Consider the following 27,819-nt stretch of genomic DNA (forward strand, 5'->3'; position numbering starts at 1 on the left):
TTCATGGTTTCAGTTATTTATTTATTTACATACTGAAGTAACAAGAGCTACACACAGAATCTGCACGTCTTTAAAATAAAAACTGTAAAATAAATATACAATAAAATAGATTAAACAAACAATCTTTCCAGGGGCCAAAAAACCTTTTAATCATTTAAAAATGTGTATGAGACCTGTGTATTGACTATGCAGTCACAAATGGAATTCCTGGACCGTCTGTGTTTAGTTTTCACATATGTTCCTCCAGTTATCCGTCATACAATCACTGAAAATAGTGAAACGACAAATGACGTTTAATATAACATTAAATATATATCTGTCTGTACTGTCTGTGTCTCTGAAAACTGCACTTAAGAATAAATGAATCGAGGCAAAATAACCACAGAAGATGATCACGTCAAGTTACATAAACTGTAAATGACAAACTGTAACATACAAAAATCTTTTCAGCACATGAGAGAACGTACCGTGATAACAAAACAAGAAGCAACATTATGATTCACACACACACACACATATATATATATATAATTCACATATAAGAAAAGAACAAACAGTGATGGTAAGTAATTTGCGGCTGAACATCATTTGCTTCAGCACTATAATTCAAACAACTGAAGTTCGTTAACTAAAGTCATTCTACTAGAGGAACCCATCAGTGCTCTGGTATTTTAACAGCAAATGACCTGCATTTACACATTCATACACGCTCTCGCAGAAACGCAAAACACATTAGCGCAAATGGAAGTGAAAGCCAGTGCCATCAGGAACAATGTTCCAGTGTGGCGAGAAGAATGGGGTGAGCAGTAGAGATGGGAGACGGGCTGAGTTAGATCTCCCCGACTGAGACTTTGTGGAAGTGAGACATCCGCTGGAGGAAGCAGCTGGACACAAAGAACAGAGGGAGACCTGCGGAATGAGCTACTGACTGAGTGCCCGGACTACTGATGTATTGACGGCTCTGACTTCTGCTGTTGGTGTCGACTGAATCATTCAGTTTGTAGCTCATATTCAGACCAAATACTCTGCCCGTTTCCCTTTGGCAGTGGAATGAGAATCCTATTGGCTCATCTAAGTAACAGAAAGCCGCTCTTTTTGTCCTCCATCTGAAAGCCACCCTTCTACTGGCAGATCCTTAACTGGCTACTCCCACAGAGAACAAGAAGCCATTGGCACCCATTTCTACACAGCAGCGGCAGCTTTCAATTGGCTCAACCTTCAATAGCACGATTCTCATTGGCTAGAGAGCAGGGAGAACATTTCAGGCACAACAGTTGAAGTGGTAAGTAGAAATCAGACAAAACTGAGTCAAGTCTGCAGGAAACGAAAACCCGCAATTTCCACAAACATGAGAAAGCAGAGCGACGACATAATCTCAGAGCAGTCTCTACTTGAAACTACCAAACCCCACCTTAATTTTTATGCACAAAATATATATGGACATAACGGAAGCAGAACATTTACAAATGTACAAAAAGAACACTACTCGATATATCTTCCAGTTTCATGGAGCAAAAACTAAGTGGAATCACTCTGGAATAAAGAACAGAACCAATGCTACAGAAGCTACTGATCTTGTACAGTTCATCATCACGGAACCACATCATGAGTTAAACTGCTCAAAGGAGCATTTCAAATATGACGAAGAAAGCTATGCCTGTGCCATACAAATAAATATTCTTTCCCAAATATTTTCCTTAAAGCACATGGGAGAAGTGGAAGAAACGGTCTACTGTGGTCCCTAAAAGAAACACTGTCTAAAAGTTTGATGCCTCAAGCTTGAATTACTGCTTGCCTGGATCATTTTGCGCTCCTAAATTACACTTCCTGGATGAAAGGAAAAACACAACGAAAGCCAATAATATAATACTGCTATGTAACCAATATTTCACTGAGTGTTTAAAGTAAACCAAGAATTGTGATTGATGAATTGCCTCTATGTGTCTCAACACCTTTCCTGACAGTGAACTGAAATGCACCTTAATTTGGTCTATTTAAACAGAAACAGTTTCAGCTGCCAACTGACAAAATACTATCCTGAACACAACATGCAATAAGTAGCTTGTTTTTGGCTTGCGCCGCAACATGATCATGCAGTCAATGTTACAATGCTAAGTTATTGCTGCTTATACATAGAGTTTCCAAATAGTGTAGCCTTTTATGTGGTTGATATTTGAATTTATGAGTGGAATGACCTGCCAAATAGTTGATAAGAAAATAAAATAACTAGTTAATGCTCACGACAGACACTTTTGCTACTGACAGTCATGACAATCATGTCAAACAGAGATGTTTTGGGAAAGTCTCATTTCCATTGTTTATCGCTGTGATGATGTCATCGAGTCCCGGACTTGAATCAGCCTGATTGACTTCTGTCACTTGTAAAGACTTGACAGTTAGCAAAAGAAGCACTACTGTGTTTATATATATCCCATATAATAAAGCAAAATAATTGTATAGAAAATAAGTTCAGTCCTCCTGCAGACATATGTTGGAGATATAGTACCATGGAATGATACCAGCATTGATAATTAGCTCTCTCAAAAATTCTAAATATCCCACAATTCCAAAGAATACATGAAATGTTCATAGGAATGCACTCCATCACTGTCCTTTCTGCCAGCGGGGCTTATATACACAATCTGTGAGAAAGGTGAATGGAAAGAATATGACTGCTCTTGGATCCAAAAAGAGATTTATGATCAGTGTTTCCCACCAAAGTCCTCATTTATGTAAGACAGCTACAATGATGCTTAGCCAGGGCAAAGAGAAGTGAAAGGCATCTGCTAGAATGCCTGTTTTTTTGCTGAAAATTGGATCTTCAGACCAGAGGGTGACGTGGACTCGTCCCTTCCAAATAGACATCGTTGCTGGAGAGCAGGGGTTGAGTGGTGGTGCTGTGACTGCCGACTGAGTTTAGCCGCTGGACATGAGAACTTGACTCCTCACGGGACCCTGGTGCCACAGGCAACCTGGAGCTGAAGTTTAAGTAAATCTGAAGAGAAGAAAGATAAAAATACATTATTAACTCATAATATCTATGGTTTTAGAGAGTCACATCACATGACATTTTACAACCTCCTCTACGATATAATTTTTGGTTTATAATGTTTTTATGTATAAATTACTAAAGAATGGCAGTGACCCTTCCATGTTTACATTGATTTGAGAGCTAAAGAACATAAAGGAAGACATACATGTTTGGTGCTGTCTGAGATTTGCTGTTCAATCTTCTCCACTATCTTGCTAAATGAAGGTCTTTTAAAGGGGTCGGCATCCCAGCATGACTGCATGATCTCGTACCTGAATCACAAAAACACAGCAGCGCTGATATTATTAGGAACAGTGTTGTAGGGTGTGTACATGGTAAATTATGCCATTATCTTGACATGTTTTTTTTTTTTTCCCGCAGGAAGAAATTTTTACTAATTACATCTCAGACTTACATTTCACTCGGGGCAAACTCTGGTGACTCCATTCGATATCCTTCCTTGATCATCTTATAGAATTTACAGTCCACAGGCATACCCGGGTAAGGACTACTCCCTACAGAAGCAGAGTGTCAGTATTTAGATTAAAACAGTATATCATACCAAGTCAATATAATAGGTAAGATAGGTTTAACTCACCGAGAGAGAAGATCTCCCATAGAAGGATACCATATGACCAGACATCACTCTCAAAGGTGTACACACACTCAAAGATGCTCTCGGGGGACATCCACTTTACTGGGAGACGAGCCTGCACAGAGAAGATGAAAGCACATAGTACAAACAGCACATTTCTTGAACATTCAGTCTTTGGCTAGCATAAAAATTATTGTTTTATTTATTGGTTTATTATTTTGAGTCGTATGGGACACGGTAACACACGTTCCTCTCACAATATATTGCTTTACAGATCTTTCATTTTTGCCGCTCAGAAATATTCACGCAATAATGCAGCATGTATCAGAAGATCTGCACTCTGGTGTGCTCAGCGCTCACACTCATTGATCTATACATAACTGTATACATAACTAATCAAGTGTTGTCCTGCGCCACACTCTTCTGCAATGGGTCCCACGAGGCTACAGTAAATATTTGAACTGCTACTATATGTAAAGGGAAAACTGCTGTAAAAAGCACCTTATTTGTTTAAAGTGTTTACAAACCAAATGTTATTATACTTTTGTTCATATAGCAGTAGGTCTAGTTAAAAAAAAAAAAAAAAGCACAATACACTACTTTAGAATGCATTATTAGGTTTGTGCATAACAATTAGAATAATTGTGATTAATCACAGACAGTAATGTGATTAATCGCGATAAAAAATGTTATCATTATAAAATCTTTGCCCAGCACTAATAAATATACAAAAAGAATGCTGGCTCAAATAATATCAACACTATAGACCAAGTTTTTCATGACTGTTTGTTGCTTTGGGCTTCTTTTAGATAATTTAGATGCAAATGAAGTATCTGTAGTAGAAGCCAGAAACAGCATTCTTTTCATGCAAATTACATTATTATTATTTTTTTTTGGCCATTTTGACCTTTATTGAGATAGGATAGTATAAAACTGATACGAAGTGAAGTGGGAGAAAGAAAGGGAGGCAGGATCAGGAACTCAGGGTACAACCACAGTGTCAGAGTGCTGCCCACTCAGCTCTGACTGCTTTATGCAAATTCTTGAAAATAACCTCTTGCCAATGTGTGACATTTGGGTAGTTAATATCTGGTACATGTCTCAACATGGATAAAAGCTCTTGTTTTATAAAGTGATGATTTTCATTTTGTTTTGAATAAACCACATCCAACACACATAGTATGCATTAAAGAAGCATGTCCGCTTGTCTAATTACTTGTAAAACCAAGCAGAGAAAATCTACAAATAAAATAATTATTGAAGTTGTTTATGTCACATTTAATGACAGTTAATACTTACATTGCCCTTAACAACATAGTTTGAGTCAGTAGTGATGTCCCGGGCTAGTCCAAAATCACAGATCTTGGCCACTCGGCCTTGGGTAAGGAGAATGTTTCTGGCTGCCAGGTCTCTGTGAATACACTGCATAAACACACATGCAGAACTACAGGTCAGCATACATAATACGTAATATGTAATGTATTAAAGCAAACTGGCTATAGGAATGGACTACTTGTTTTTAGCATGGTGTGAGCTAAAGAAGCTCAGACTGTACTGCTGATTTTTTTTTTAAATGTACAGGTGCAACAAATTAGAATATCATGGAAAAGTTCATTTATTTTAGTAATTCAACTCAAATTGTGAAACTCATGTATTAAATAAATTTAATGCACACATACTGAAGTAGTTTAAGTCTTTGGTTCTTTTAATTGTGATGATTTTAGCTCACATTTAACAAAAACCCACCAATTCACTATCTCAACAAATTATAATATGGTAACATGCCAAACAGCCAATCAAGTCAAAACACCTGCAAAGGTTTCCTGAGCCTTGAAAATGGTCTCTCAGTTTGGTTCACTAGGCTATACAATCATGGGGAAGACTGCTGATCTGACAGTTGTCCAGAAGATCAGTGACACCCTTCACAAGGAGGGTAAGCCACAAACATTAATTGCCAAAGAGTTTGGCTGTTCACAGAGTGCTGTATCTAAGCATGTAAAAAGAAAGTTGAGTGGAAGGAAAAAGTGTGGAATAAAAACATGCACAACCAAACGAGAGAACTGCAGCCTTATGAGGATTGTCAAGCAACACCCAATCAAGAATTTGAGTGAACTTCACAAGGAATGGACTGAGGCTGGGATCAAGGCATACAGACGTGTCTATGAATTTGGCTACAGTTGTCATTTTCCTCTTGTAAAGCCACTCCTGAACCACAGACAACGTTAGAGGCATCTTACCTGGGCTAAGGAGAAGAAGAACTGGACTGTTGGCCAGTGGTCCAAAGTCATTTTTTCAAATGAGAGCAAGTATTGTATTACATTTGGAAACCAAGGTCCTAGCGTCTGGAAGAAGGGTGGAGAAGCTGATAGCCCATGATACTTGAAGTCCAGTGTTAAGTTTCCACAGTCTGTGATTATTTAGGGTGCAATGTCATCTACTGGTGTTGGTCCATTGTGTTTTTAGAAAACCAAAGTGACTGCACCCATTTACCAAGAAATTTTGTAGCACTTTATGCTTCCTTCTGCTGACCAGCTTTTTTCATTTTCCAGGAGGATTTGGTACCTACCCACACTGCCAAAAACACCAAAAGTTGGTTACAGTTTTTCTCAGTCGCTTTGGTACATTTCTCTAATCATTCTTGAGATTTGCAAAACAGTAAGTGCATTTCTCAAAACAACTCGTACAGATATCAAAACACAATGGATGACCTGCAAAAGCCAGTCTCTTGCTCAAAATCCTTAGTTCATCTCTCAAAAATAAATATCTGTGTCAATGAACATGTCAGTGCCATCAGAATGTCAAGTCCTTGTGTCATAGTTTACGGATAAGACAGTCAAATTGCTTAGTCATGTTGTCAATTTAACAGTGGAGGGATGTTCTGATGTAAACTACTGTATTGAACAGTATGCCATATGCTTATGTATGCCATATATCCATTTCAAAACTACACATTTACACATTACTGTTTGTGGGATGTTGATTGAAAGAGACTGGATAGAATTCCCAGTTACACTTTTACTAGTGGTCTGACCAAAAAAAAAAAAAAAAAAAAAAATACTTTTACAATGCCATTGTGATATAGAAAAGGAAATATGGGAACAAAGATGAAAATAATTCCATTTTCAGAATTTGTAACTCTTGTGTTGTCCTTTGTCTATACAGTATAAGCTTTCCTACTGAAGATTCATGAGATGAACCTTTGAGCTATTTCAGAGAAATGGTTTATCATTGGTTTATCATCTACATTCTCTTCATTAGTCAAGATTCACTTGCACAATTCATGCCAAATTGACAAAACATCTAATACTGTAATAGTGTGTAAAAATACAAATAAAAAGTGTGCTTGGCAGTTTATGACAACTAGATTAACCATTTTGCATTTAATGACTTATATGATGAACTAAAGACTAGATGTTTTGGGGGGTAAGACTATTGCACAGAAAACTGTATAATACATTTTGAGCAACATGACATTAGCAACTGATAATGTAGGAAACCGCAGATAAATGTGCGTAATCAATTGCATGAATGTACAAAAGCAATCGCAACTTGTTCAAAAGAATGAGAAACTGGTTTTATGATGTGTATTAATGACTAGATGATGTGGAGGTTGTACAAGTAGTTTTGAAAATTTCATTTCTGTTTTGAAAAATGCACCAAAGTGACTGAGAAAAACTGTAAATGACCATGGTGTTGGTGTGTTTGACTGGCCAGCAAAATCACCAGACCTGAACCCCAAAGAGAATATTTGGAGTATTGTCAAGAGGAAGATGAGACACAAGTGACCAAAAAAATGCAGATGAGCTGAAGGCCACTTGTAAAGTCACCTGGGTCTCCATAACACCTGGGCAGTGCCACAAACTGAGTTGAATTACTGAAATAAACTTTTCCATGACATTCAAATTTATTGAGATGCATCTGTAATTACATGTAATGATGACAGCTTTTGAGATTTTAGCCATTCGCAATTCAAGCAGATAAAAGCTGTACTTGTATGCATGTAACCTGCATAGGAATGAGTGGCCTAGAGGCATAACCACAATGACCACAGAGTGAACTGACTTGTCTTAAAAGTTTTGCTTAAAATTGCTCTTATGTGTCAGGACCGTCAAAACTCTCAGACATTTACAATACCCATGCCAATATTCAAAACCTCATTAGCAAAGAAGTGTCCTAAGTTAGCATAGAGGTGTTAAAATGAATTCACTGACAGAAAACTAATCTAGTGTTCTTTCCCTAAACTGAATACTGGACCTGCTGACCATGTGGGGAAATGTGATATTTCTCAGCATGATCCTCAATGAATGAGTGTACATGTGCTTGACAACATGTATGCGTTTGTGTGTGACCTTGTGTTACCCTATCTTTGACTAGACAGAGGTAATGAAATGTGAGCCTGTGGCATTGTAAAGGAAGAGTGGGTAGATCTGCAGTATGGGATTACTGCAAACACTCGGAATATAAACCTCAGTATCCGTCAGAGAGACAGAACGCAAACACTTACGTTCTTGGAGGCCAAGAAATCCATCCCTTTGGCTACTTGGTAGGAGAAGCTAAGAAGATCCTCAGTGTCCAGAGTCATGCCATCTTCATGCAGAATCTCACTAACGGCATCCGAATCACTGTATGAATCACCTAAAGGGTTGACAAATTAATTTAGGAAGATAATAAAGACAAAATGAGACATTCCAGCAGACAAGGAGAGACAACAAAAGAAAAGGGAAGGAGAAGAGATGAGACAACAGACAAGAAGGGACAAGACAAGATGAGACAGAAGAGACAAGATGAGAAAGGAGAAAGCGTGAGAAGAGATAAAATGTAGACAGGAAAGGCATAAGGAGACAAAAAGAGATGAGTTGAGACAGAAAAGACAAGGTGAGAAGAAAAGATAAGGAAAGAGAAGGCATGACGAGATGAGACAAGGTGAGAAGAGATGAGAACAGGAAAGACAATGGCAGACAAGACTAGAAGAGAAGACAAAATCAGTAGAGATGAGATGAAATGAGAAGAGATGAGCCGAGACGAGTTGATATGAGAAGACAACAGACAAGAAGAGAGAAAGGAAGGAGACAAGAAGAGACAAGACAATGTGAGACAAAAAGAGGTATACAAAGATGAAATAAAACAGATGAGAAGATTAAGAGAAGACAAGAAGAAATGAAAAAGAAAGACAAAATGAGACAAAAAAGAACAAGGTGAGACAGAAGAAGCCAGTTGAGAAGATAAAAGATAAAGCATGAGAAGAAATGAGACATGGTGAAATAAGAAGAGAAGACAAGAACAGGAAGAAATAAGGGCAGCCAAGACTAGAAGAGAAGACACAAGACAAAACAAAACAAAAAGACTTTGGGTAACACAAGATGACATGATAAGTAGTGACAAGAGAACAGACAAAAAAAGAGACAAGACACTGATCCAACCTTTATTAAGTGATCTTCGGTTTTCTGAGGACAGAATTCCCGTTACAGAGGGCTTCATGGTCATGTATCCGTTCCTGGTCTCACTGTAAGCAAATACAAACTTGTTTTAGTGAACCGACAAGCAAAACTTCACAAACTACATTGATTATACTTACTTTGGTTCTTGCTGCAGCATGACGTTTCTATAGTAAGAGTCTTCTCCCAGTGTAGTGTAGTAGAAGGATTCTCTCCTTCTGCGCAGGAAGTTCAACAGGTCACCAAAACAGCAGTACTCCGTTATAACTAGAGTTGGACCTGTGCAGCAGACCAGTCCAGCAGTGAAGAAAACACAATACACACAGACAAAACCTAGAAAAACTATATTTAGCTCTAGCCTCTTACCTCCAATAGTGCAGGCCCCTAGCAGGTTGACAATGTTAATATGGTTGCCAAGATAACTAAGCACCTTCAGCTCTGACATCAGAGCCTCTTTCTCAGTGGCATGGGCACTTGCTGCGGGACAAAACACCAAAACAAATAAAAGCATAAATAAAAGTGGAAAAAACTGAATGTTCTCCTAATGTTTAGTGTAGGTTCCCCTTTGGTTATTGCTTTGGAATTTTTTTTTAAACATTATACAGATGTTTTGGTTTGATTCTCATTATGTTTTGGGAACCAAAAATTGTGGGTTACTGGAAATGTTTAACCTCCTTTCTTCTCATCACACAGGTTTGTGTATGCGCACCGCCTTATTTGCTTAAATAAACATGCCAGTTAAACATGCCGTGGTGTTACTATGATACTCATATTTCATAAGATTATGAACATGTTTTCTGTTGCTTTTCACTCACGTTTGAGCATTTTCACAGCTACGGTCATCACAGTGTCTGCTTTGGACATCCCGTATGCAGTGGCCTCCACCACCTTCCCAAACGCTCCAGATCCAAGAGTTTTTCCTTGGAATGCAGGGAAGCAAAAGGGATTCAGAAAATTGACACAGCATCAATTTCACTTTTCCCTCATACAGTTGTTAACAGTCAAAGCGTCTGGAAACTATTACAAAACAAGCTTATAGCTTGAACATTGACTTGTTTTTGAATCAAGGAGGTGTGGCTTGTGGGGAAGCGGGATATGCAAGATCCTGTTAGATCCTGTTTGTTGACGGATATGGCTGCTCCTTTATGGGGAAGATATGATTTTATGTCACAAGGCACCAGCTATCATGTGTCACAAAATGTGTAACTACCAATGAAAAGAAGCAAGCGTTATAATTCAAAAGGCATTTCTGGCACATTAAACCTTGTAAACCTTTCCAAACCTAATGCTCAAACATAAGAAATGTGGAAAAAAATGGAATATGATTTATGAAGTTTGACAAGACAAAGCAGACAGATTCAGGAACTTAACTCACCAAAACGCAGCTTATCTCTGGGAAACTCCCACTGGTGGTCGTATGGAAGTTGGGTGGGATCAATATACACATAACTATTTCCATGGATACCTTCTATGACTTTCCACTGTATTTGGTATTTAGGTTTCTGTAGGAGACAGGAATAAGCAATGAGCGAAGTTTCCAGACAAACAAAACAACCTTTTACATTAGATCCAGTTACTGCAAGTGTAGGTGCTCTCATAGACAAAAGTAATAAGAGTCCACTAATAGCAATGACATGTAAACATTGTTGTTATTCAAACAACAATGTGAACAGTAATTTTATGTGTGTGCGTGTATATATCACTGATTGCTCCTGTGTCCAACAGTGCAAAATTGCATGGTGAAACATCAAGTCTTATGGCATGTTTAGTAAATAATTTCCTTGAGTGTGTTTTGTTCCAAAGTTCCCCTGAAGTGTGGGAGGGATTCCAGGTGTGACAGGTAAATTGCGTTGAGTATCACGTTTAATATCAAATAACCAAAAACAGGATGTACAAGAATAACAATACATGTTACAATATTTTATTGCTTTAATAGGGTGAGGAGTTAAACAGTTAAATTTTGTATATTTACTGAATTCGCTCAATGAGTCAGCATGCACTTTCTGTGCAGGAACACAAGTTATAAAATGAATGACACTTTACCTGCATGTACTTGTAGGACAGCACAATCAGCATGAGAACAAGGATAACAGCCGCAGCAACAAAACCGATGAGCAACGGAGTGAAAAGTTCGTGAGCAACAGTGTTCTCTGTAAAGATTAAATTAACATACAGCTGTCATCAGAAACATGCAGAACATGACATATGTACTCTATCAACAGCAAACAAGATATGTGTTCCTTCTGATCTAGGCATACTTCCATATTAAAGGGGTCATAAGATGCGATTTAAATTTTTCCTTTCTCTTTGGAGTTTTACAAGCTCTTGGTTCATAAAGAAGAACTGTAATAAAGATAAAAGTTAAGACTTGTCCACGCCCCCTAAAACGGCTCATGTTAACATGCCCCCACGTCTACGTCATTGTGTGGGAAGGTTTGCATAACACCACCCAAATATTCCTGCAAAGAAAGAAGGCGTATCTTTTAAATCTTGCTGTTGCCGCGTTTGTCATAAGCTGGTGATGCACAAGCACTGCATGTTTGACTCACATGGACTGTAGAGTAGAGAACAAAACACATTCAATGAAAACCGTAGCATTTTAAATCACGAGTAATCTCCTAAAACCCCATGCCACCCCTTTGCCACCCCAGTATAAATCTCTAGATCCACCACTGTTGCCGCCGCCACCATGTAGTTGCGATGCTGTGTGTTTCATTGTCAAAGCGAAACTACTTCATTTGGCCTCCCAGTAGAGGACAATATCCACTTCGTCATGCCTAGAGCTGATCTGTGCTAGTCGCTGAGGAAAACCCTCAACTTTGCACTGTGGCTTTCACCGTGGATGAAGCAGAGTCCAGACGTCAGATATGTTTGCTGCAATTTTACGCAATTGCATTTTATGGAGGACTGTTTCCTGGACCTGCAGACTTGCCTACAAGTAGCATGTAAGTACATTTTATTTTATTTTTTGCCACTGATCACTCAAACACACGTTTTGAGCAGTGTTGAGTAGGGCTTGTTGTTTGTCGTTTCTCCGATCACAAATGCAGACATGGTTTACGCAGCACGATACACAACACAATGTGTAAGTCATTATAATCAGGAATTATGTCCCCACTGGATGCAACAAATGCCTCGTTTGTAATGGGTTTTATTGTTTTTTTTTTTTTTCTGTTTGTGCCGGGAGAAGTCATGACAGTATGGTGAGAAGCGTAGCATTTCCGTCACATGCTTGAGGTATTCAGCCAATCACAACGCAGTGGATAGCTAGCCAATCAGAGCACACCTTGCTTTTTAGACTGATGAGCTTTATAAAAATAATCACGTTTCAGAAAGTTTTTTACCTTAAACCACATAAACACATTGCATTACACCAAATACACAAAATAATGTTATTTTTAGCAACATCATATGACCCCTTTCAAATTCTGTCCGATATGATTATTTTTCATGTCATGACCATTAAATAATAAATTCCAGACAATATAAATCAATAATGTTTTACTAACAGCAAAGCAAACAAAACAAAACACAAAATTATATCACACAAAAAATAATTTAATAAAAAACTGCTGAAAACTACAAAATGTGTCAATATATTGTGCATCTCTGTTTTTAAATACTAATGGATGTAATTTAGCATTAACCTTAATTGTATTATTATAATAAATAGTAGAACAATTATATTAATATTATTAATGGTATGGCTAAACGATATCCATTATGAGTTAAAAAAGGGAATGCACAATATATTAATTACTGATATTATGACATTTATAATTTACTTTTATTACTTTACCAATATGTTCCCTATATATTGTGCATTCTTTTAACTCACAGTATATATCATTTCATGTTACCATTAATACTTATATTACAATTAAAACAACTACATTAATAAATATTACATTTCATTATATATATATATATATATATATATATATATATATATATATATATATATATATATAAAATTCATTATTAATGTTTATTTTATTATTATAAATGATCATTTATTTTGATTACAGTAAAACCCTGAGATTGATTAAATTTAAACATTTATTGATGCTGGTTGAAAATCACTGCTATTTACAGTGTGCTTGTGTGAACAAGGTAATCTGCGACAGGCATCGATGGATAATCGATACCCATGGCTCATCCCTCAGGATCAATTCTGTTAACATAGAAAACCACAGCAGCTCTGATGATAGTCTTGGGACTTAAGGCAGAGTGCCAACTGAAATAAAAATGATTACTGCACTCCATATGGACATCGAAGTGAAACCCGTGTTTACACTGGTAGAATGTAATAATAAATAAGTGCCTCACAGTGGGTTTATGTCATAATTGCTTGTATTTCATGAGGTGTGAATAATCCTCACTGATGCATTGAGCTCAAACTCTGTAATTAAGATATTTGTAACTCGCTCTATTCACATTTTCAAAGTCTAGTTGTGTTGTTTTAGTAAGGTGTGTGTATGTGTTCATGCGTGGTGTGTTATTGTTTTTCTGCGTTGTTCTAAACGGTGTAGTAAGCTCTTAAGCTATAAGAAGCTTTCTCTCCATTTCAAATCAAAGAATGCAGACTCTGCAGGAAGTAATCCCTTATAAACCTGCCACTGGCTTTCACAGTCCTCTTCTGTTCCCCCCTCTGTCTCCCTCTCTCTCTCGCCCTCCATCCTTCCTCGTCCATCCATCTATCATCGCACTGCATCCAAGCATACCATCAAGTCCCTCACAAATCAACATCAACATCTTAACAACTGACATTTTTTTGCATCTCGCTCAGCTGAGGAAGAACAGCTTTAACAGTCTAGCCTAAGGCTCATCGTCCCACTGGTTTTCCTGGACCTACTGGAGTCAACCTTGAGAGTCTAAACAAATTCCCAGCTAACATGCTTTCCTGAGGCAGCAGATTCAGTCCATACTCTCAAAACCTCCAGTCTAACTCCTGATGGACTCTACAAAAAGGTCAACGTGCAGCTAGGGTTTCTTTTACTTAAGGCTAATTTAGTTGAGAAAATGCAGGGAAACAGACAATGTAGCCAACAACTTGCACCAAAACCCAATGAAGATAAAAATGAATGTACCAGAAACAAACTAAACTGGATGTGGATGACCTTTTGTTAACCATTCTGTGCTTAAAAATAATACCAGTACTAACTGGGATATGTTTGCCGCACACCAAATGGTACCCCCCTAAACCGAGGAGATAATCCTCAACAGTTGGTAATGTTAGATTTACAAAAGAAACAAGATTAGGGCTAAAACTCAGCACCTCTGTTTATATAATAGTCTGCTGTTATCTCGTCTTATCCAAAAAGTCTGAGCTGAAGCAGGACTGGCGACCTGCGAGTTGGCAGCTGGTTTAGATTTCCTCATGCAGCCAGTAGAAAAAACACAGTTGGATTGAATGTGAGGAGATGTGATTCCTCTTGTTTGGTTGTTTAACTATTCCTGGGAAACTTGAAGCACCTGGGTCGAGGTCTCTTCTGGGTTTTCTAGGATGTGCATAAGATGAACTGACAGATTTTGACTCAAGGTCAAAATTCTTCATCTTCGTTGTAGCTGTACAGTGCCAAGTATCTTTTTTTATTTTTTTGTCTAACCAAGGCAGCACTAATCGTTCAAAATATAGTAAAAAAAAAAAAAAAAACTGTACAATTTCATTACAATTTGAAAAATAACAGTTTGTTTTAATATATTTTATATGCAGTTTATTCCTGTGATGCAAAGCTAAATCATTACTCCAGTCTTCAGTGTCACATGATCCTTCAGAAATCCTACTGACCCTACACTTTTAAATGGTATTCTACATATATAATGGAAGATATTATTGCATTTGTTCTAATAATTTAAATTAAATGCCTAATGTAAATATTAGCATGTAAATGCAAAACTCACTGCTAAACTGTTGCTCCGCTTTGATTAGAAATAAAAAAATAAATCTTTTAAAAACAGAAAACAGGACTGTGAAGCAGTTTGTAGTCATGGGAAGAAGGAGGTGGGAATCGGCGAACATTCGTACATAAAACTTTACTTATAAAATAAATGAACAAAACGGAAAGTAAAGGTGGCAGCCCCTCATGGACGACTGCCACACAAACATAAACAAAGTCCAGGCCCTGTCCTCTCTCTTCCTTCACTGTCGTCACTCCTCCTATTATCCTTCCCGAGCTCCTCCGTGGGACTTGAGTCCAGTGTGTTGCACAGGTGATGCTCATTATTACTCGCATCACCGGCCTCACTCCATTCCCATGGCTCTCGGCCCCACCTCACTCATAACAAGAACTTTTTATTTATTACTTTGAGCATTGAAAGAACATTTCCAGTAAGTGCATATATTAAGCAGCTGAAGTTATTTGATTTTATTATGTTTTCTGTGAGTGTTTCAGTGCAAAGCTACGTCTGTTTGACGTCCCTAGAAATGGCTGATTCTCTGGCCAATGCACTGACTACTTGAACTAGGGAGCGGATTGAGACACACCTTCAAGAGTCAACAATGGAAGAAAAAAACAAAGACATACAGGCCAACAAAATTGACATAATATTTTACTATTAGCCAGGACAAATGAACTAAGATACACAACCAGACCTGTGGCAAATGAGCACAGCCTGGACACTGGGTCAGTATTGATTTGATGGCCATGTGTATGCAAATGGACAACAAAGAAATAGTGTCCGAATTCATAAACCTGTCAACTAAACCAAATCTCAGACATATTCAAGCAAAAAACAAGCTGCTTGCCCTTACTTTCAGAAGTTGCATAAAGTCAGCCAATCAAACACTTTAAAAAACTCTAGACCTCTCCAACTCAAATGTTTCTATTGACTGATCACTTCTAAATTTTTCTATTGGCCTAACTGAATTTGTGTGAAAAAGTGATCAAATCTAAATGTTTCAATTGGCCAAATTAAATTAGTGTGAATTTAATTTCATAAATTCAATCAGACCAATTAAAAAAATGTTGATGTAGCCAGTCACTAGGTTTTTAGGTTTTACCCAGTGTATTATAGCCTCCAGAGTGCCTTCCAGTTGAGAAATATGGATCACAGGGTCAGCAAACAGACTGTTGGCAGTTTGTGGGCGGAGTTTTCTGAGGCTGAGACTTAATAATTACTAACTTAAGTCTTCAGTCATTGTCTGAAGGGGTGTGTGTGTGCGTGTGTGATTTGGGAGGTTATTTGCTCACCGCTGATAGAGAAGAGAGTGTAAACAATTTCTCCATTGGCAGATGCCACGCATTCAAGGGTGGAGTAACTGTTCTTGGTGATGTTTATACGACTTTCTACTGTGCCTTTCCCAAAGGGAGGATTTGTCATGGTTACAGTGACAACATCCTCCTCCTCCTGAGTAGCATTCAGCAAATTGGAGCACCTGAGGAGGCATGCAACAAACTCATCATTTCTGAGTCTCGCACTTCTCATGAACATATACGTTGAACCATTCTAGAAACACTGCATAAAAGGATTTATGTAAAAAATGTATAAATAAATAATAAAAAAAATACAACAATGTGCAGGACAAAGGCAAAGTGTATATATATATATATATATATATATATATATATATATATATATATATATATATATATATATATATATATATATATATATATATATATATATATTTAATTAATAGCCATAAAACCAGTGTTATTTTCATATTATTTATATAGTATTAACATTTTTATTATATTATACATTACCTTTTATCTCCTATAATCCATTTTACATTACAGGAACAGCCGGTTACTACATTTTGATGAAAGATTATGAAGCCTAACATTTTTTCTTTGGAATAAAATGCACCAATTAGCTGATAAGGCTGGAATGTGTGAAGATATTTTTGGATTTCATTTAGATCAAATGTGAAGGGACAGTGCAAATCAAGACATATAATACGATAAGGATGTGATAAGCATCTCTCACTGCATTGAGTGGCTATGGCAGGTTTTTACTGTGTGAAAATAGCTTATTGCTTAAGAAAGCAAAATAACAGGCAGCAAAGTGACAGACCTCAAGGGCTCTTTTATTTAAAACATCAGAGTGGAACGTACTGCCATCAAGTGCTTTGATTTATTTGTTTCTCCGATATTTTTTTCCCTCTCTCTTTTCGCTTTAAATTAAGTATGAGTGCAACTGAGTTAAAAGTTAGCTTTGGATATAAAGCCAGAACAAATAATCTCAACTGGTTTACATTCCTTGTTCCGTCACATTGTTACTGAGCTTTATCGTTAATGACATTATTTAGCATGGTTAAAACTTCTCAACAGTTTCTCAACAAAGGAATGTCTGTTCGGTGAGAAAACCATCAAGCTGATGACAGACACCAAGGCACAAACAAGATCAAAAAAACACATTGCACTACATGTTTATGCGCTCTAATTGAAGCAGGGCATGCTATCCTGATCGGATTTGATCATCATGAAGAATTGATTGGAAAGCTTGTGACTAAGACCATGCTAAGGTGTCCTGTCAACACTGTTATTCAAGAATAAACAGCCCCATGGAAGCCACTTATTCCCTTTTGTTAGGTGCTGTCACATGACTGATGGCAGCCAATCGCTTATGTGATGTCACAGTCATGACAGAGTCAAATTGCTTATCCCTTGCTTAACCCTTGCTTATCAATAATAGGCTAAAGCCTTGTTGTCCAGTCATCAAACATCAAGTTAGCAGTTAGTAGCTAATCCATGCTATGTCACAACTTATCCTCAGAGAGGCTAATTCATTAACGCTGCTGAAGAGAGGTGCCGCTCATTTTTGAAAGCAACTTTTAGAGCCCATTGTATGTACCCGTGGGTGTATTTAAAAATTACAAAACTGCAGAAAGACAGTACACGTACCTTGAATGGGGTTGGTCACAGTAATACCACTTGATCTGAGGAGTGGGGTAACCTTCAGCCACACAGCGCACCTGTCCATCAATCGGCCCTTCATGGTACACAATCTGTGGTTTACCTAACAGGCAAAGATCGGTTCAGGGTCAGTTTTACCATCTTGGTTAGTGGGATGGAGGCTTGTACAGCTGTCTTATTTGGGATTACTTTGCATACTTATTATGCAAATTGATGTTACTTATTCAATAAGAGTATACTTATTATGTAATTATTTTAAAATATGGCTTAAGTGGCATTGATTAGCCATAAAGCAATACGATTTTGGCCGTTTATCAGTAAATCTCACAGACAAGAAAATGGCTTGACAAATGTCTTATTTTCAGTCTTAAAAAAGCCAGGCTTTTCTTATCTGTTTTAACACAGCCTCTACTATTGTTAGTGGACTTTAAGCCAGGGTCTTACATAGACAATCAAGTTCTTTCATCCAGCACAATGCTCAAGAAATATGACTGATCACTTCTGAACCAGAATACACACAAAACTCATAGATCACATAGATTATATTCTGGAGAGTGGAAAATCCAAATATTTGCCATTTGCATTAAAAGTTTCACTCACTTATGACATGGACTTTGAATGTTTGATGAACTGTTGCATCTCGGTTTGAGCATGAAAAGGTGTAAACGCCGCTTTCTAACACCTTGAGACGCACTAGCCTCAGCTCGCTGGTGTACCTGTTGAAAGAAGAGAAAGAAACATTTCAGCTCAGTAAATAAATGGAGATGGCACTGATATAAAATTTCTGAAAACTGAAAATTCTATAGTAGTTTCTCTAAAAAAAATGGGGGGAAAATTCCACAGTTTAAATGCCACAAATTAAATTTAGACTTCAAAACATTATTTTTTTAATAATGTATAGTATAAAAAAACATATTGAGAGATTTGCTGAAGATTCCATTTAACAATGCTTTTAAATTATTAGTGTTTTTAAATATTAACTTTAAGTGAGCATTACATGACAGTAAAGGTAGTCTTAAATGGTAAAGGTAGATATAAGCAATAACCAATAAGATACCAAAATATTGTGCATTCCTAACAATTAATATGCAGAAAAAAAACTAAAAATGTTTGTAATCAGAATGTCACAAAATAATACCTATTCCCATGTGAGTGCCTGGTAATGACATGATCAGTAGTGTTGGTAAGTTTTACACCACTGTAGCTCCAGGAAAATGCATGAGGTTTCGGGTAAGCATCCATTGCCACATGCAGGGACAGACTTTCTCCAGCACGCACTCTCTTAGTGCTGTTATTCACACTTGTAAGGTTAATGAAGCCTTTCTCTACACACACAAACACATAAAAAAAATGTTTTTAATTTTCCTAAACGGCATAGCCATTGAGACGTATTAATAAACAGTCATATAATTATTTTTTCAATTGAAAATGTTTTTTGAAACAATAGAGACCTACCATAGATTTCAACCCAGACGGTCTTTGCACTGGTCCCTTTTTCGTTCCTGGCCTCGCAGTTGTAACTCCCTGCATCCTGCATGGTCACAGACCCCAGGTTCAGGGTGGTGTTCCTCAGGTAAGAACTGGGCTTGGTCAGGATGCTTGAGAACTGCTGCACTGACGGTTGCTTGGCACATGCAAAAGGAAAAAAGACACCAAGCTGATTGTTCAACTATGAAGAGATGAAGCATAGACACTGTCTTGGGTAAGGTGCTTGTGGTTGTGTGTATGTGTAAGTGAGGCTGTTTTAATCTTTATATGAAACGAAGTGAGTCGATCATCTCTCAAATAACAGTCTTTGATGCCAGTGGAGTCTTGATACAATACTGAAGATATGTTTATGTATGTTGTGTTCTCACAGCACACGTTTGACATTAATACAGTTGTGAGTGCTGAAAATTTAAGGGAGTAAGTTTAGTTATAAAATTCGGTTCGCGTTAAAATGAACCGTGTTTGAACACAACATATATAGCGCTCTAAAACAGAGATGACAATCAATATTGATATAAATACAGGATTGCGAGTAAAAAAAAAAAAATAAATATTGAAACTGAATTGTAATGACAGGAAGTTAAAAAAATATAAATGTAATGCATTTTATGGGAATTTATTATCTACCTACAGTAGTTATCTAGTGTAGCTAGCTGTCTAGCCATCTATCTAGCAATCCATCTGTCTATATGACTCTCTATCTGTTTGTCTTTCTATATATCTGTCTATTTCCATCTCTTTCCATCTGTCTGTCTGTATCTATCCATCCATCCATATCCCTTTCAATCTGTATGTCTATCTGATTCTCTAGCTCTATCTGTTTCTTTCTTTCCTTCTTAAATTACTGTTGAATTTTAATTTATTTTTATTATATTTTAAATGAAATATACTACTTACTTTGCATTTCTGCATCGTATTTGCTTCCAAAACGTTAAGCTTAATTTAAAATTCAAAACTTGAACTGGAATTTAAAAGGCTTTCTCAATTCAAATCCGAATGACACACAACCCTGCTGACAACCGTATTCTTCTGCTGTGTAAATATATGATCATATAGAATTTGAGGAGCACCTTAAACCACACAAGATCCAATTTGCCTCTGGGCCTAATATCAAGTTCAAACAACATTTAAATTCTCAGTCTCAGTCTACAAACACTAAATTGATCATGGGTACACATTATCACATAAAGTAGGATAACTGAGATGTGCACTAACTCTGTAGTCTGCTTTTGTAAACATTGGATTTACTCGACTGAAACTGTTGTAGTGTTTAATAAAGTCTGCAGTTTGAACATTATATATGTGTGTGTTGTGGTCAGGAAGAATGTCATGCAGTACCACAGATGTGCTCAGGTAAACAGGTGAGATCTGGTTAGGCTGTGAGAGTGTTCTTACCACTCCTTGTGGAGCCTTCCACCTGATTGTGATGTCACTGTTGACATTTGAGGTGTTGCAGGATAGAGAGAGTTTTTCCCCCACGATGAGCAGCACTTTCAGAGGCTGACCCAGTGTGATCACAGGAGGCACGTCTGGAACTAAAAGCAAAGAAGCATGATGCATTATATCAACACAGCTGGAAGGTTTAGGGAAAGAAAGAGCAAGCTACATTGGAGTAACATGCACATGCCTGTGCCTAGAGTCTGTATGTGTCCTTTAGCTATATTTAGGGGTGGCAACTGATGACATTTTTTAATAAAAATAAATGACATGATATGGTGATTATTTAATCGGTTTTATCTCAATGAATTGCAAACTTCAATGTTTGAAATACCTATTTGATCAAAAATACAGTAAAAAGAATAATATTATAAAATATTATTGCAATTTAAAATAACTGTTTTCTATTTATCCTCAAGCCATCCTAAGTGTACATGACTTTCCTCTTTCAGACGAATCTAATCGCAGTTGTATTAAAAAAACGTCCTGGCTCTTCCAAGCTTTGTAATGGCAGCGAATAGATGTTATTTTTCAATAGTCCAAAAGACGTCAAATAAAATGCATCCATCCACCATAAAAAGTAATCTCTAGCTTCCTCTAACTGTTGTACATGCCTACAATGCTGTTCCTGAGGATGACATAGGATGCAGTGTAAGGTCCGGTGAGAAGTGATGAATGTGGAAGCGCAGCAGAGAGAGCAAAACAAAACACTGTTTACGAATTAGAAGTACAAAACGAAGATTTGTAAAGAAAAATCTGTTTGATATAAGCCAAGAGGAGACTGGTTTTCCTTTGCTAAAGTAAGGAAACTTTGCTTCCTTTGCAACTGTAAACAAACGCTGATTCTCACGAGACTTGCATATTCTCACCTGACCTTACATTACGCCTACATCATCTACCAGAACAGTAATCTATTGTGAATGCACGTTCAACAGTTAGAAGCTATATATAACTGTTTATAAAGTTTAAAATATGGATATTTTATGCAACAAAAATGCATTGATTTGCTTCAGGAGGCATTTATTCAGCCCGTGTGGGACACTTTTTTTTTTATAATGGATGGGTGCGCTTTATTGGACTTCTTTTGGACTATTGAAAAATAACACCCACTCACTGCCATTACAAAGCTTTGAAGAGTCAGGTCATTTTTTAAATATAACTTTGATTGGATTTGTCTGAAAAAGAAAGTCACATACACCTAGGAGGGCTTGAGGGTAAGTAAATCATGGGGTAATTTTCATTTTTAGAGAACTTTCTCTTTAATATATTTAAAAATGTAATTCAATTATTTGATGGCAAAGCTGAATTTTTTAGCAATCATTACTCCAGTCTTCAGTGTCACATGATCCTTCAGAAATCATTCTTATATGCAGATTTGCTGCTCAAGAAACACTTCGTATTATTATCAATATTGAAAACAGTTGTATTGATTTTTTTTTAAGTTTGACAGCCCTAATATTCATGTCTCTGCTTTTCTTTCTCACCGAGGCGAACATTGAGTTGATATTGTCCAGATTTTACTGTGTTTCCTTCCAGAGTCCCGACGCAGACGTAACATCCCTCAAAGTCCTTCCTGACATCTTCCAGTGTAATGCCTGTCTCAATACTGGATGAATATCGTAGGCTGTTGGGCAGGGACTGTCCGTCACATTTCTGCAGGTGCAAGTCTGTCATATGTGGGTCTGTGGCCAAGCATGGGATCGTGGTTGTTTCTCCTTCTCCCGCAACAAAGTCAAACATGATGTTCCTCCTGAAGGGATTTTCAGGATCTGCTGAGAGGAATGCTAAATCAAAAACCAATGAAACACAACCAAGGGAGCTTAGATCATGACATTAAAGCTCAGAGAAAGAGAGTGAGTGTCATAAAAAGGTTGAAAGTGAAAAACTACCCTCCATCATACCTAATAAACAAATACAAATAACCCACACTTGCAGTGTTCAAATTAGTAAAATTAGTGTCAACTGCCAAAATTGCCAAGGATCAATTTAATTAGTTTATTATTTGGGATTACAATCATGTATAAATAAAGGTCATGCAGGTGACTAGTGAATATAGAGAGCTGTTTGTAGGTATTTTGGGCATCTGTTGGCACCCAAAGTATCTTTTTGGCAAAAAAAAGGAAACCACACAGGAAGATGAGAGATGCTGGAGATTGTGTTCAAAGACAGAGGGAGAGCGTGAGAGAAAGACATAAACAAAGCATGAAAAGTGTTAGAAAGTGCACATGTAATGGTGCAGACATACTTTCTATCTAGTTCTACTATTATACTGTTGGTTGCTACCGAGCTTGTACAAAACTAGCACATATATAATATACTAAAGCTGCACTCACATGCATAATAGATAGACACTAAGACACAAAGGAGGGTTAAAGATTTTTTAAATACTGCCCTACAGACATATAATTCAACCCAGACAATTTATTACATGCTTTTAAAATCCCGACTCACGAATGCAAAAGGCTCACTTACCTTTTACATACACATAGATGGAGCTCTTTTCACCAGATGCCTCTTCACGGCATGAATATTTGCCCATGTGTTGTGGGCCTGCTTTGTTCACTTTAAGAACTGTCACTTGACCCTGTCTTTGTTCCTTAAGGATCCGTGTGGGACGGTCTTCTCGCAACCAGCGCACTGAACCGTCACTCTGGCAGTGCAAGCTGAAGTCGCTGTTCAGTGGTACTGTGAGCTGGGGTCCTTCTGGGGTGATAGTGGGCCTGGACCTGGCTGAGAGGAAACAAGTAAGTGAACATGGTGCACAAGTGGAAGATAACAATTTTTAACATTGAGAGCAGATTATTAAGGGTAAATGGGACCTGTTTTATATAAAATGTAAATGTGAGCGTTGCAGCAAAGAGTCAATGTAAAGATGGTACTGTACATCTGCAGTCTGCACTGCATTATGTCAAATGCATTTGACTTGATATACAGAATATATCAAGCATATTTTTAAACACACAAACAAATCAAAGCCCTCTCAGGTTGCATAAATGACAGTTAAGACTGTGAAATAGTTTCACAACTCAACAAATCCAAAGAAATAAGTCTTCCAAGTTCCTCTAATAGCAGTTTTTCTAGAAATGGCAAAAGCTCAGACAAAGCTCTTAAGATTTATTGACCCTCCTCGGTTGTGTTAGATTCTAGATTTAATTATATCGTCATTCTCCATGCAAAGTTCTGCATTGCCTTATACAGCTACAACCCTTAAAGGCAACGGATGGGAGTTTTAATCTAACAAAAGAGCATTCATTGTCCCCCTCCCCACATGACTGGAAGAATGGTGAAAATAAGGAATAAAAAGTGAAAAAGTATCCAACTGACAAAATGTATGTAGCATGATAGTAAAACTTCAGCTGATTATATAAATTATTTTATCTACAATTTATAGGCAATTTATTCAATTTATTTATGTGTGTGTTAAGTCTGGATATTAAATATTATTTTAAAAATAAAAGGAGGGAGAGCAAACAGTGAGTAAAGGGCAAAAGGACAAGTAAACACTTGTTTGGCAGGTAAAGAATTGCATGGATATTTAAAGATTATGTAGTGGCAATCATGTCCCCTCCTGGTTTCTGGTGACTGGTAAATACAGTTTTTAGATGTCATTGCTTTCTGCAGCTGGTTTTGATGGATTGAGGCAATCATGGCCCTTAAAGTGCCCCTATTATGGGTTATGAAAGGTTCATATTTTGGCTTTGGGAATCCCCAACAACAGGCTAACATGCATGCAAGTTTAAAAAACACTTTCATCGTCTTATAGTATGCATTTATTTTTTTACCTTTCACCTTTACCTTAACTCCCAAGCGATTTGTTTAACGATTCATTTTTCCAAACCCCTCTTTTGCATTACGCTAATCTGCGGTAATTGGTCCGATTAGTATCATTTTCATTTCAACATGCTTGTAATGCCTCATAAAAAGCAGTGTTAGTGAGCACAGTGCTGATTTGTGTTCAGCGGTTACCGGACCATGGCGAAAAAAATAAATGTAAAAATTACTCTTTCAATGATTCAGGACTCTTTTTTTTTTGAGAGACAATCACTGTATAGACACAGTGCACTCTCAAATGTAAAACTTTTCAATATGTTTTCATTCACTTAGAGCTGTGTTACACACTGCATGAAAGCTAATTTTCAAAAATCCATAATAGGGGCATTTTAAGTTAAAACAGAGTTGGGAACAACAAAAATGTAAAAGAAAATATTTTAAAAAGGGATAATTTGTGAATGGTAATGTCTTGAAAATGTGTTCAATAAAACAAATATGACATTTTCATCTATTACTACTGAGATTAGAAGATTAGAAGTGTTTTTTTTTTTTTTTTATTAGGTTCTGAAAATGTGATAGAAAGCGGTTGGGGGCACTGGCTTCCATTCCACCTCATGGTTTCTTTTTGTAAATATTTAAACCACATAGAGGGAGCTTTTATCTAAATTGCACCATTATGACAACATTATGAGCTGTTGAACAGAGGTGATGTAAGTGCTCACTATAAGCAAATGATAAGATGATAGGACGCAACCTGTTTTCCCAAAATTACTTTTTCTCCAGTTTATATAGATAGATAGATAGATAGATAGATAGATAGATAGATAGATAGATAGATAGATAGATAGATAGATAGATAGATAGATAGATAGATAGATACTCTCATACACCAACAGAAAATTGACTTCTGGGCATAATTACGATAATTCTGCCTGTGCATATCAAAGCTATTGAATATTAACTATGTAAACGAATTTCTCACGGCTGATATTTGAAAGCCCGAAGCATTATGTGTTAAAAGGAACCCGATGCAAAATAGTCACTCGAGCTCTGAAGCCCTCTGGCGTTGCAAAGTCAGATTCACGCCGAAAACACCAAAGATGCATGTTTTCAGGATTGCCCTCGCTAAGCCTTAACCTGATCTTTGAAAAGTTTCTTCAAAAGTCCTGGATTATCAAATTTCTTCAGGCTAACCCCATATTCCCCAAACACAATGACATGCGTGGAATTTAAATGATGGAAGACAACTGATTTTTTTTTTTGCCCCCCAAAAAAGGGAAAGCTATGATCCTTTTGGGAAATTTAAATTTACCATATAATAAACATCTTTATTTTGGCAAATGAAAGACAAGTGATATATTTGTTTCCAAGGACGAGTTACAAAAGGATAAATATCTGAGCACATGGTAATGGTTAGTTAACAGATGCAGTCCAGCTAAAGACTCGCCCCGCATCTTTCAGAACATCCATAATCTGAGCACTACAAAAGACCATCTAAAAGGGTACGTCCATGAGGTGCCAACAAGTGCAAAAAAAATAAAAAAATAAAAATAAAAAAAAACACCAAGGTCAGGTTGCAGCATGCAAACCAACTTCCCTGGCTTTTAGGAAATTACATGGAATTGCCGATCGTTTACATAAACCCTAACTGTCCATGCTGATAGGATAATTATAATAATAAAAAAACTGCCTGTTCCAACAAAGTTTAACCTTACAGATAATCTCAATACACTTATATCTCTGAGAAATTTTATATGATGTTCCATGGAGCTCAATTTGTTTATCGCGCAAAACCCACAGACTTCTAAAACATTTTCGTAGCTAATATATATATGCGTGACGTGCTTAATCAAGCGTAGACAATACATAGCCTAGCACTTCTTTCACTTATGTTCACTTATGTTACTGGTCCTAAACAAAAATGCCCATGTTTATATGGCTTATATCTTCTCAATGAACGCGCTGCGGCTGAAAATGTGATACTTTTCTGGATACTTAAACAAGTTGCTTTAGCAGTAATATATGTTTCGAAACATTTTGGGGGGAGGTTCAACCGGAGGGGTCGAACCCCGACTCCCCCTTATATCCGAACAGTAGCCTAGCCTATAAATTAAATCAGCGTGATTATTAACCACCCACCTTCACGTCTCTTACTAAAAATAGCTAAAACAATAATATATATATATTTTTTTAAACAGACTTTCTCCTATTCCTACACTTGTTGCCGAGACAGTCACGCGCGTTCCCGAGTGATAAATAATTGAGTGCAGCGCGCGAGGATCGGCTTTACTTCACATTCTCACCTGCACCTCTCCGGATCGATATCTTGTTTCAATGATCGGTTCCTGTAACCCCTTAAATTGCCGGTGTGAGTCTCCACATGGTAAGGGAAGAGGATATGATTCACTGGGACTATCAGTGGAAATGTTGGTGTATTAGGATGCTTAATTTTCAAAAACTTGTGGAGTTCTGAACTGACAGAACGCGCCCCGAGGTGCTAAAGCTCCTTATGGAGAGCTTCATTATGTGGAAAAATAAGAGAACACGCATGGAGCAGTCCAGTGTTACCAGGCAAAATCGTGCTTCTATAAAGAGCCTACATTTATCTAAATTCGTTCAAAGTAAGAAGCAACAGGTAGCCTACATTATTCTCTGAAGGCAATCCGTCTCGTTTTGAGTAGCCTAATATTCTAATAGCCTAATAATCATTAAACAGCCCCAGTACTTGTCATCTATAGAGCAAGTGCAGTACATCCCTACTCCTTAATGAACAACTTTCTTTCTTCTAAGCAAAGTGAGACCAGAAAATGACCGATGATAATAGTCGCCCTACCTGGTTGAACGATTAACTGCAACAGAACAGTAAACAGAACGCAATGATATTCCATTGTTATAATTCCATCTAGCTCATGTGTGTTGGTAGTCTTGGAGGTCTAATACCGCGGAACGTTCGCCAGCGGAGAGAGCTCTCCTATCTTAAAGGGCCAGTGTTGTTTTCTACCTTGTACTCTGCGCGCGGGTCATGCGGAAAGATGGGCGGGGACAGGGAGGCAACATCAACAGTGATAGCGCTAGTCATACCTGAGACGCACAAAGGAGGTTAAGGGTGCCACAGGGTGACACGTGGCTTGTCAGAAGAAACTATATTATGATAAATATGGCTATATGGAAAGCGGTTATCTAACAGAGTTATCAGCGGCC

The 27,819-nt window shown here is 37.3% G+C and overlaps 1 protein-coding gene across 3 annotated transcripts; it reads right to left on the reverse strand.

Annotated features, from left to right (window-relative positions):
- Positions 1-27,596, reverse strand: LOC127938097 (mast/stem cell growth factor receptor kita-like). Of its 3 annotated transcripts, none has more exons than XM_052534508.1 (21): positions 27,452-27,596; positions 23,320-23,577; positions 22,332-22,616; positions 20,806-20,945; positions 19,378-19,546; positions 19,061-19,247; positions 18,523-18,638; positions 17,911-18,025; positions 16,255-16,439; positions 11,105-11,211; positions 10,437-10,563; positions 9,877-9,981; positions 9,428-9,538; positions 9,202-9,340; positions 9,047-9,129; positions 8,131-8,261; positions 4,926-5,048; positions 3,630-3,741; positions 3,447-3,546; positions 3,198-3,303; positions 1-2,995 (listed from the first exon to the last, which is right to left on the reverse strand). In XM_052534508.1, the coding sequence occupies exons 1-21, from the start codon at positions 27,504-27,506 to the stop codon at positions 2,822-2,824; spliced, it is 2,928 nt and encodes a 975-aa protein (XP_052390468.1). In that variant the 5' UTR covers positions 27,507-27,596; the 3' UTR covers positions 1-2,821. The 3 variants fall into 3 exon arrangements, with proteins under 3 accessions (XP_052390468.1, XP_052390467.1, XP_052390466.1); XM_052534507.1 differs by having other exon boundaries at positions 22,332-22,619; positions 27,452-27,588; XM_052534506.1 differs by having other exon boundaries at positions 22,332-22,631; positions 27,452-27,588.
- Between the last annotated feature and the right edge of the window lie 223 nt (positions 27,597-27,819).

Source organism: Carassius gibelio, chromosome A20 (assembly GCF_023724105.1).
Source record: "Carassius gibelio isolate Cgi1373 ecotype wild population from Czech Republic chromosome A20, carGib1.2-hapl.c, whole genome shotgun sequence".
NCBI classification, from domain to species: domain Eukaryota; kingdom Metazoa; phylum Chordata; class Actinopteri; order Cypriniformes; family Cyprinidae; genus Carassius; species Carassius gibelio.

Bases quoted from the DNA above. Each gene is read 5' to 3' on its own strand.
- LOC127938097 (XM_052534506.1), bottom strand. From the start codon at position 27,506: ATGGAATATCATTGCGTTCTGTTTACTGTTCTGTTGCAGTTAATCGTT. The intron at 19,547-20,805 runs GTAAGAACACTC...GCATGTGCCAAG, and splicing joins GGAAGGCTCCACAAGGAGTG to CAACCGTCAGTGCAGCAGTT. The intron at 10,564-11,104 runs GTAAAGTGTCAT...TGTCTCCTACAG, and splicing joins TGTCCTACAAGTACATGCAG to AAACCTAAATACCAAATACA.